Genomic DNA, 11,126 nt, shown 5'->3' with positions numbered 1-11,126 from the left:
GTGAGATTTAGACCATAAAGAAGGCTGAGAGCCAAAGAACAGATGCTTTTGTATTGTGGTTCATGGAAAAGATTCTTGAAATTCCCTTGGACAGCAAGGAGATCAAATCAGCCAACCGTCAAGGAAATCAAGCCTGAACATTCATTGAAAGGACTGATGCTGAAGCTGAAGCTCCAATACTTTGGCCACCTGATGGGAAGAACCGACTCATTGGAAAAGACCCTGATGCTGGCAAAGACTGAAGGCAAAAGGAGAAGGGGACAATAGAGGATGAGATGGTTGGATGGCATCACTGACTCAATGCATGAGTTTGAGCAAATTCTGGGAGACAGTGAAGGACAGGAAAGCCTGGTGTGCTGCAGTCCAAGGGGTCACAGTTGGACACGACTGAGTGACTGAACAACAGATGGGAGACACTTCTATCCCAACTCTGAAGCAGGGAGATTGTCTGCTTCAACCTCAACTTAAAATCCCTGGAGTCATGGTTAAAGCAGTTTTCTGCCCTGACTCTTATTTACACAGGCATACCCATTCAGGCATTCACAGATACTGCAGCTCTTCTACATGAAACACCTTATGCTAATTAAAAGTACAGATAACTGTTGAACAGTGAGGGAGCTGGGGGTGCTGATCCTCCAAGCATCAAAAATCCACATATAACCTTACGACTGGCCCTCTGCATTTGTGGATCATATAGTATGTGTTCAATGAAAAAAAAAATCCACACATAGATAGACCCACGTAGTTCAAACCCGAGTTGTTCAAGGGTCAAGGGTAAAATGCACTCAAATTTATAACAGGATTAATAACAGCAAACAGAACAATCCAACCTTATTCAACCCACTGATAACCTTTAACAAAGTCAACCTAGAATGGGAATATAGAAAGTAATATTCCAACAGATCATCCCAATCCTAGTTTAGTCACTTGCTAATGAGACAATGAATCAATTAACCTATCAAATCATTAGTTTCCTTATCTGTAAAATGAGAATGAGAAATGGTTATGTCAGGAGGCTATCATAAAGATTAAATTAGATTCTATATATGTGTATACTATGTAACTGTTACTACAAATACTTATAGTTTTACATTTATTTCAAAAAATACAAAGCACATATGACAAAATATTAACACTTGTTACTTCTGGGCGGTGGGTTTAAATGTTCATAGTTTTCTGTGTTTCTTTAAATTTTTCAAAATAAAAAGAAATTAAAATACTGATCTTATCTACTTGTAATCCAGAATCACACATGTAAGGGAATCACTTTATGTTGTGAATTCTCATCAGATAAACCATGTGCTCTTTCAACAAAATCTTTGGAACAGTGGTTTATAGCGGAAAGCAGAATGCAAACATAACCACAGAAGATAAAAGATGGAAGAGATCTCTGAAATCTAATCTAAACCTCCAACTTTCAGACTAGAAAGCTGCCTGAGTCGTTTTTCAAAATTATATCTCACTGGTTAATGCCAATCCCCCAGGGGAATTCCCCGGCAGTCCCGGGGTTAGGAGGGCTTCCCTGGTGGCTCAGTTGGTAAAGAATCCACCTGCAATGCAGGAGACCTGGGTCAGTCCCTAGATCGGGAAGATGCCCTGGACAAGGGCATGGCAACCCACTCTGGTATTCTTGCCTGGGACATCCCATGGACTGAGGAACCTGGCAGGTTACAGTCCATAGAGTCGAAAAGAGTTGGACACGACTTTACAACTAAACCATCACCACCACCACTGGTTAGGGCTCTGCAATTCCACTGCAGGGGCACAGGTTCTACCCTTGGCTGGGAAAGCCAGCACTCCCCTCCATCCTGATCCTGACTCCTGGAGTGGTCAGTAGTGTAAGTACCACACTGGAAAAATGATTTTTTAAACTTTCAAAGTCCAATTTGATGGCACAATTTTATAACGCAAACTCATGCTACTTGATTTTCTGCATGCTGCCGAATAGCTTTGTTTCATCACAACATTGGCAAACGTGCCTTCATAAACTAAATATGCTTACTTCCTAGAATAAAGAGTTTAAATTTTAACACACACAAAAAATCAATTACGTTGCTCAGGAAGAGTCCTTACTATTTGGCATGACTCCAAAAGGCGTGAAAAAGAAACTATTACCTTCTGTAGTAAGCATGTGCAATACATAGAAAATTAAGAATTTTTTCAACTTGAACTAAGTCAATGTTACAATGGAAACCTTATTTAAAAGTTTATCTTTGGAAAATGATTCAGACTAATATATTAAAAACAATATATATAAATGAGAGTTCTAAACTGAGGGGATAATCACAATCAATTTGGTTAGCTATATATCCAGTATTAGCTAATTTTACTTTACCAGGAAATTTGTGAATTAAAAAAAAATGCTGAGAATTAAAGGGCACCATATGAAATAATTTGGTGCTTTACAATATTGGATTCCATTTCCAGACAAGTCAGCCTTCTGTTAGCCAAAGGATTTAGGATACTACCAACCAGCACAGCACCCAAAATAATTTAAACAACAACATATACAACTTCCGAGTATAGTTTTCCACAGCTTAATATTAACAGCACTAATGATGTCAAAAAGGTATATTATGGAAAGAAAACACCAGGTTTAATAATTATAAAATATGTACAAAACTTGAACATTCCCAAAAGATACAGTTCAAGTCAGAATTGAATTATAAATGTAATTAGATACTTTGATAAAAAGGGAACACCTAGTTGGCTTTAAAAAAGTATGTAAACCATAAAAGATAAAAAGCATTTAAAAATACACAACAAAATTCTAACCAGTAGGTTTACACTTTGATTTTTCAAAAGTAAACATGTATTTACAATCTTCAAATTTCATACATTTGTTACTTTTACATGATCTTTATTATCAGGATAACATGAAATAAAAAGCTCTTACGCATTGAAACATAGAAAAAAAATCAATAGGGCGGTTGGTAGAATTCAGTATTCATAGTAGCTAAAATAGGAAAAGGCCGGGGACTTTATCAATGGAGTCATAAAATAGACTTAACCAAAACTGCAAGCTAGCCAACAAGCAGTTTCACTTCAGACTTTATTGCAAGGGCCCAGTTTCCTTATCTGAAAATGAATGATTATTTATTTATAAGTAACAGTTATCTGAAGGGAGAATTCTGGGAGGATTAAACTACCCCCTACAAGACCCAATGAGCACACATTTAGGTATTAAGACCTGATTGCCCAGGATGTGAAAGTTCACAGCACAGTCTACTCCAGGACCTTCCTGAAAAGTTTAAAAACCTCAAATAACAGTTCTTAACACAAGAACCAATGTTTGAAGCATAAAATCCTTAGTTGGAGTGTTCAGCCCAGTTGATTATCAAAAGCTATTTATAAACTGCTTCAATACTGATGATATTAAAGATACCAAAATTCTGTACTGATCACAGAGATTTGCCCTCCCGGGTTAGAGCCCAAAGTCATTTTGACTGCTGACAACATTGCAGAGATGTCAGTCAGATACTTCTTAACCTCTCCAACAACGTGGCGTCTGCCGTCTATGTTTTCCGTCGGTCGTAATCTCCAACCATCTTCTTAATGTGTGACAATTTGCTCTTCAACTGTTTACAGTAATTCCTCTTACTTTGGTAATCTGGTGACTAAAAAAAAAGGAGGGGGAAGAATCGAGTAAGTTTAATAAAATAAAAATGAGTTACGTATTAGTCGCTGGGAAGGCAGAGGTGAAGAGCAACAATAAAAAGGGAATATTAGTCACCTAGAATTGCAAGGAGTGTTAAATGAAGTAACACGCACAAGGCACCCGGCAGCATCTCTAACCACGTGAGCAGCCAATTCTCTCTGCTCAATCATAGCTTCTAACACTAGTTTTACAAAGGATATACTCATTTCTAATGATTTGGAAAGTCATCAAGAAAATGTATTGGCCTTTTTGGCTAACACATGATCTTGAAAAAAAAAAATCAGTAAAGCAAGAAACTGGTTATACGGACTGACTTAGAATAAGGAAACTAGATAAATGGGGAATGAGACAGGAAATTTTACTATATACACCTTTAAACTCTCGAATTAAAAAAAATTATCTAGCTGCCTCAGGTCTTAGTTGTGGCATGTGGGATCCAGTTCCCTGACCAGGGATTGAACCTGGGCCCCCTGCATTGTAAGCTCAGGAACCTGGCCACTGGACCACCAGGGAAATCCCTGAAGTCTTGAATTTAAATTCATGAAATTTCTAGGAATTCTCTAGTCGTCTAGAGGTTAGGACTCTGTACTTTTACTGCTGAACCCAGGTTCAATCCCTGGTTGGGGAAATAAGATCCCACAGGCCATGTATTGTGATAAAAAAACCAAAAAGACTGATGATGCCAAGTGTTGACAAGAAAATGGAGCAATAGGAATCTATAAACTGGTACAAACCAGGGACACTGCTGACAATCCCTACCCAAGGCTGGATCCCCATTGCTCAATGACCCTCCAATTTCATGCCTATGAATAGACCTAGCAAATGTGTGCCCATGTGCATAGATACTTTAAAAAATCACACACAAGTTACATACTCTATGATTCCATTTATGCAAAGTTCAAAATAGGCAATACTAATCCATGATGTTATAAATTAGGATGGTAGTTACCTCTGAGGTAAGTGTAAAAATTGGATGAGCAAACAGAGGGTACCAGGAAATGTGTTTCAAGGGGGTGCCAGTACAAAGGTGTGTGGCTGCTTTGTGAAAGTTTGCCAAGCTGTATACTTATGATCTGAGTACTTTTAACTTCCTTTTTTACTTGTTTGTTTTATTTTTTAAGTTCCAACTTCTTATAGTTTTCATCTTGCAATTATAGGGCCTTTTGTCTACAACTGTTTTATGTGTGACAAGATATGAGAGTATCTAAAGTTCTCTAAAGGTAAAATGAAAGACACATTCTAGAAAAGGTCTTCCTAAAAGAATCCTACAATCTAGGATACTTACCCCCTTAACTTGTTTCAGTCTATTGTACTCGTCAGCAGCAGCCTATTAATAAGAAACAAAGGAATGTGTTTAGTGGGGCATTTTCTCTTTCAAAAGTAACACTCCTGATGTTATACTTTGGAGCAAAAACTGTCAGCTTATGACAAGAATATAAGGAGCTAAAATAAAGAAGTCTTAAAGTTCTCAAAACCTTTACAGTCAGTGGGAGGGCCTGAAGGAATCCAGTTACGGGACATTCACGACATCGAGATGCCTCTCACGTTGCATTCACACCAGCAGGTAACTCTCTGTCTGTGACTCTCGTCTCTCCCCATGCCAGTCCCCGTACTACGTGGACCCCATAAAGCTCTGATCCCATTACCGTGATAAAATTGGTGTCAGCACCCCATTAAATTCTCTACTGATCTCGTCTCCTATCATTCCAGTGCCCTTCACTTTAATTCCTTAAAAGAAAATGAAGCACATTAATGCTTTCAGATCCCCATTGTGTTCCCTTATAGCTGTACTCATGAGGTTCTCATGTACCTCCCCTGCTGTCTGGAGAATCTGCCATAGTTACCTCGCAGTGAAGCCTCCCCTCAACTCTCCAGGCTTTCAGCAGACTTTATTCCTTCTCGGAGCACTTAGTTACAGTACTTTCTATACATACTGTAAACACGACATTAGGGCCAGTGTTTAACTTGTTAGGTGTCCGTTTCTCTTCTTTTTAACATGAGCTCTTTGAAGGTAGAAACATGATTTACCTTTCTAACCTCAGCACTTCTACATCAAGCACACAGTAACAGTGAATAAGCATTAGATGGATGGAGAAAGGTTTACAGCACCATAGAGAAGACAGAAAAGAAAGCCATAAACTATATAAGAAGCAATTACTTCAAAACCAGCAAGCAGATCACCACAATTAAAAATGGCAAAAAGTATTTCATAAAAGGACTATGAAGTTCCAATAAATACATGATGTGATTTAAAAAAAAAAAAAAAAGGTTAAATACTGGTATCTAAGACACAAGGCAGTCACTTTTCAGGCATAAAATATTAGTGAGATGTGGGTCACAGAAGCCCTCTAGAGCATTACTAGGGGATAATACAGTTGATATAATCTTTCTGGAGGGTAGTTTTGCAACAAAAGTTTACACGTACATAACCTTTCACTCAGCAATTTCACATACTGGAATTCGTCCCATCAGATAAGCAAGTAAGTGCACAAGGCTGGAGAGCTTCACAAGTGTAGGTTCACTAGTAGGGGCAGGTGGGGGGAATGGGGAGGGAGACATACTTAAAAGTCTATTCATAGAGAATGACTATTAAGTAAATTATGGTAGAATCACGAAATTGAAAATAATGAAGTTTTTTTTAACATATAAAAATATTTTCTCAGCAAGTAGATCTTTATTATTGATAAAGATTCATTTAAAAGAAAATTAAGCACATTAATGCTTTCAAATTTCCACTGTGTTCCATAAACTGTTGTTGATAAACTGCTGTTGAATAAAACAGCAGAATATAAGCAATATTTAAAAAGAGAAACCTTCACAACGTAGGGAGTAGGTCAAAGAAACACAAGAGGCAACTGAGCTCCTAGTCCTCGCTAAAGCAACTCAAGCAACAAAACTAAGCAGTGCTGGATTGTAAGCTAAAGTTTAGAACAGATATCCCCGCATCCACAGTGATAAAAATGATTAAATAAATGGAAGTGACAAATTTCCTGTGGAGACAAATTCCAAATAACTTGTGTACGTATACTGCCTTTAAAGAGCTGGAGCATAATTCCCTGGTTTCTTAAGTGTGATCTATGCGGAGTGACTTCCTTCCAAAGAGCACAACACAGAGAGGGGGCTTAAGAAGTAAAGAGTAACTTTACATGGACAGACACGACCCCAGACAGGTGATCAAGGGAAAAAAATAAAGACAAGCCACAAACCACTGTTGAGTTAAAAAAAAAAAAAAAAAAAAAAGGCAGGAAGGATACAAGTAAAACATGATTCTTTATCAAAGATTTCTTCTTAGGTATACTTCTGGAGGGAGGGGACATTTTAACAACTAATATTTTGGTTGAAAAAATTTAAGGCAATCTATTTTTCTGTATTCCATTCTGTATTATTTGAATTTTTTTTACAGAAAGAGCGAACTCTTTTTTACAGAAAGAATAAACTCTTTTCTGTTTATAAATAGAAAAAGTAATGTAGCTATTTTCTTTTAAACAGGAAGGGATATATGTGCAGATTATTTTTTTATAAATCTTAACTATATTAGTACACGCTTCCATTTCAAAAAGACTTTAAGACTGGATTTCAATTACTATTCAATGAAATTAGTTTGGTAATTACTAGCAAAACCTGTATCAATACTAGTACAAAGGATAATGTAGCCCCATAGACTAGAATAAAATTCTATGTAATATCTAATTATCAGGTTTGAATTTACCATGTACTCTTCACTTTCTTCTCTATAGTCATCCAGTTCTTTATCCAGACGAGAGAGTTCTTTATTGATCTCATCAAGTTCTGCTTGTAGGCTCTTGTATTCGTGCAGGCCAGTGTCAAAACTTCTCTTGTAGAGTTGTCTTTGTTGATCTGAAGTGATAGGTGGATATTCCCTAAAAATTCAGAGAGAAAATGATTTCTTATATATCCTTAGCAGACTTAAGTTCCACAAAGATAATAAAGCTGTTGGCATGTGGAGAATGACATTTTCTTGGTTTTCTTTTTGTTGCTATTGCTTATGGATAGGGGCAGGTGGGATACAAAGAAGTTCTTTTAAGAATGATTATGCTTCTTACACTGATGCTCATCTGTTGCTTTTTTTAAAACTCTGCTTATTGACTTTTAGAAATAAGTGTTGAAAATAATTTATGAAATTTCAGGATGGTCTTAGGAATTCATCTGTTCTGAATACACAACACCACAGGAGAACGGACGCTTACATTTAAAGTCTTAAAACTGGAATTATGAACACAAAGGATATTCTCAGCCCTTCAGTGGCAGAGCAGCTGATCAAGGTGGCTGTTTTCTGCCACCATCTGTAGTTTTCAGATGGTTTTGAGCATTTTTTTGGTGGGAAGATGGGAGGGCGGGTCTTGTTTTTCCTTAACAGAAATCATTTTGATTGTAAAAGCAGACATGAAAAGGTCCATGTATGAAAATGCATGCTCACTGTAAAGATAATCTGACAGTGTGTCAAACTATGAAAAAACCCTGAAATTCTTATCACTTGTTTCTCTCAATATGCCGGCTATTCCTTACATATGATGGTATCTTCATTTTAAAGAGGGGAGAAATTAAATGATTTGCTCAGAAGGGAAATGAGTATTCAGAATTTCTAAAAGTTTGCATTTAAATCTTGCACGATACAAGATAGGCAAACATTTTATAGACAGGCGGCTAAATGAGACCAAAACTCTCGAGGGGCAAGGTGGGACGAGATATGAGAGCCACCAGTGAGTAAGGGATTTCTAGCTCTATTTGCCCTATCCATCCCTCCTAACAGCTTGAGAAGCAATGTTTTGATTCACCACAATTCACACAGCAAATATTTCTGATTTGTGTCCCAGTCCTCAGAATACTTGGGCCAAAAGGCTATAGGTCATACCCAAGTACAGCTGGCGATCAATGCTGGACTATTACCAAACCACTGACACAAAAAGTAACTTAACCACAACACTAAAATGTTAACTCAATTGTTTACAAATCTGTTTGCCAAAGTCCTTTGGATTAAACTTTTAAAAGAATCTCTGGTCTCATCATGAAAGCTTAACTTAAAAGTAAACGTCAAAAGAAAGAGCCGTAACACTAGTCTGGAACTTTCTTGGGTGGCTACTGGTAAAAGTATACAGCACTGGCCAAGTCTGTCATTTTGCGGGGATGCATGGAAAGTGTTTTAAATATAAACACATTCCCTCCATGTCAATCTTTATTACAAAAGGGTACTAAGGGGGGGGGGGGGGTGCAATGTAACAAAAACCTGTCTCCAGCCCTGGTTGGCAAAGAATGAGGTTACACCACCCACCCTAGGCAAGGAGGCAACACCACCAAAACCATGGGATTTTGCAGGGCTTCCAGCGAGAGATGCTCTGGTACCTGATCCAGTCGTCCTCCAGCTCATCGCAGGACTCGCCTCCCGTCGTGTAGTCTGTTTCATAGTGGTCTTGCTCTGCCCGCCTTGACTTCCCTGCTCTGCCCTTCGCAGGAGCCCTTTTTGAAAGTGTCTCCAAGTTACCACTGCTGCTGTAGTAAGGCTGCCGGAAGTCCTCCACAGGTGAAGTCAATGGCAGCTCCTGAGCCACTTCCGGCACCCTAACAAAACAGGAATCATCTGTCCGTGAGCACTACCGCCCTTTGTCAGAGCACTGCGACCACAGAGGGCGGCAGCACCCTCGCGTGGGCCTGCGCTCAAGCAGCCACCTGCCCCGGGCCGAGCCCATCCCCAGCTTCCTGTGCTCAGGTTGGCACCAGCACAGCTCCTCTAATACACACGAGCCCCTTTAAGGCTCTCCTGTAAGGGGAGCCCGTTAGTCAACCTTCTATGTAAAATGGATATAAGACTTCACTTTAGGAAACTCCCACAGACCTGGAAGAGGTGTTGACCTGACCTGTGCCCAGGACATACTCCACAAAAGGCTGTTAGGAAGATAACAATCGCCTTTTTTTTCTACAGGTTCTTCCAGTTCCATGGAATGCTGAGTGGGGAGAGGAAAGCACATCTTTATCTCCCTTTGGGGCCCAACTCCCAGAGATAAGCTCTCCGTAATACTAATTTTAGACTCCTTTATATCACTTCGCTTTTCAAGATACAATGATGAAAAATGAAACAAATTGAAATTTTAAACTAAAACTAACAGCAAAGAACCTAAAAAGCATTTTATATTGTAATAGATGAAAGGACTCATTAACACCTATTTTTTTAAACTTTTTATTTTATACTGAAAAATAGCTGATTAACAATGTTGAATAATTTCCAGTGGACATACAGGGGCTCAGCCAAGACCTCTTTAAACCTCTTTAAATTGCACTGTTAAGCCTGAAGCCTTGAAGAATGATTGAAATGGAAGCATTACCATTACACTTATTTTTCTAATGCCAATTATTTAATATTGCATCAGATTTTTAATTGCATAAACTGTTTCTGCCACAAGCACCAAAAAAAAAAAAAGCCTAACATGGAATAAAAGACCAAGAGCTGTGGCAACTCTTGACTACTTCTGAGTAACAGAAATGGAAAGCTGCACTTTTCTCAGCAGCAGAGCTGGAGAAGGGCAAGAGGAGAAACAGGCACCTGAGACTTTCCGACATCAGCCTTGCTATTCAGGTCAACTAGTTACAAGAAGAATTTGGTTGTTGTTGTTATTGCTGTCAACTTATAGAAACTGTCATCTTGAGTTTTATCCACAAAGTGGACTATTTTCTAGGTGATCCAAAACTGCTTGGTTCTGTTGCCAAAGTCTTAAGACTTCTAATCACACTTACTAATTTCTTGTAGATGCCTAAAGTGGGTGATGGGGAAAGGAGGGGGGTAGTTGGAGGTGATCCCGGTATTGAGTTTTTCTTTCTAAATTCTATCCAGGTTAACGTGGCTTTAAGTGCTCTGCTAACACTACCTCTAAAGGAAGGAAAATGTGACTTTCTCTGTGAGTGAATGATTAACGAGTTCCTAGACACTCTGCCAGCTACTATGCTTCTAGCTTTGAGGTGGCAAACAAAACCTTTAGAATGCAGTGGGTTTGTCTGAGGGGTTGGGGGCTAGTGGGGGTGGGGGGATGCCTCAGGGCAAAGGAAATTGGGGAAAAAAAAACCCCGAAACTGTAAGGCAGGCCTCCTCCCATAATTTTATATTATATATTGATATTATAAATCTTCTTAGAAGTCTTCCATCTCCCCTCTTCCTACACCCTTTCAAACACTAAACAGTAACTTGATAGAGCATAAAAGCTAAAAATGAAATGCTTGGCAAGAAAAGTAGCATATATAAATTTAAGAGTTAGGGAATGGGTGCACTCTTAGTAGTCTACAAACCTGCTTTTAGACACAAGTCCAATTAGGTCAAAAATCTGCACAACCCAGAAACAAACAGCTGTACACTTTCCTTAGTATCTGACTCAGTCCCCTAGGCGTGGAAATCTGCTCTTCTGTAGTTTTTGACTTATTTCTTTTTTATACTTGTTTTATTCTCTCTCTCACACGCACATGC

The 11,126-nt window shown here is 38.6% G+C and overlaps 1 protein-coding gene across 4 annotated transcripts in view; it reads right to left on the bottom strand.

The window, feature by feature from the left end:
- Positions 1–1,316: 1,316 nt before the first annotated feature.
- OCLN (occludin) overlaps positions 1,317–11,126 on the bottom strand; it is a 49,534-nt gene continuing 39,724 nt past the window's right edge. For 3 of the 4 annotated variants that reach the window (XM_040262666.1, XM_040262665.1, XM_040262667.1), the window contains exons 6-9: positions 9,020–9,235; positions 7,368–7,539; positions 4,944–4,985; positions 2,573–3,617 (exon numbers count right to left, since the gene is read on the bottom strand). In XM_040262666.1, coding sequence (XP_040118600.1) covers positions 3,516–3,617; positions 4,944–4,985; positions 7,368–7,539; positions 9,020–9,235 — 532 coding nt within the window. In that variant the 3' untranslated portion in view covers positions 2,573–3,515. Of the gene's footprint in view, positions 3,618–4,943; positions 4,986–7,367; positions 7,540–9,019; positions 9,236–11,126 lie in introns of all 4 variants that reach the window. The other variant, XM_040262664.1, reaches the window with a different exon arrangement.

Source organism: Oryx dammah, unplaced genomic scaffold (assembly GCF_014754425.2).
Source record: "Oryx dammah isolate SB20612 unplaced genomic scaffold, SCBI_Odam_1.1 HiC_scaffold_20, whole genome shotgun sequence".
Classification (NCBI taxonomy): domain Eukaryota; kingdom Metazoa; phylum Chordata; class Mammalia; order Artiodactyla; family Bovidae; genus Oryx; species Oryx dammah.
Note: the sequence above shows the minus strand (reverse complement) of the source record. Positions and strands in the feature narration are given on the sequence as shown.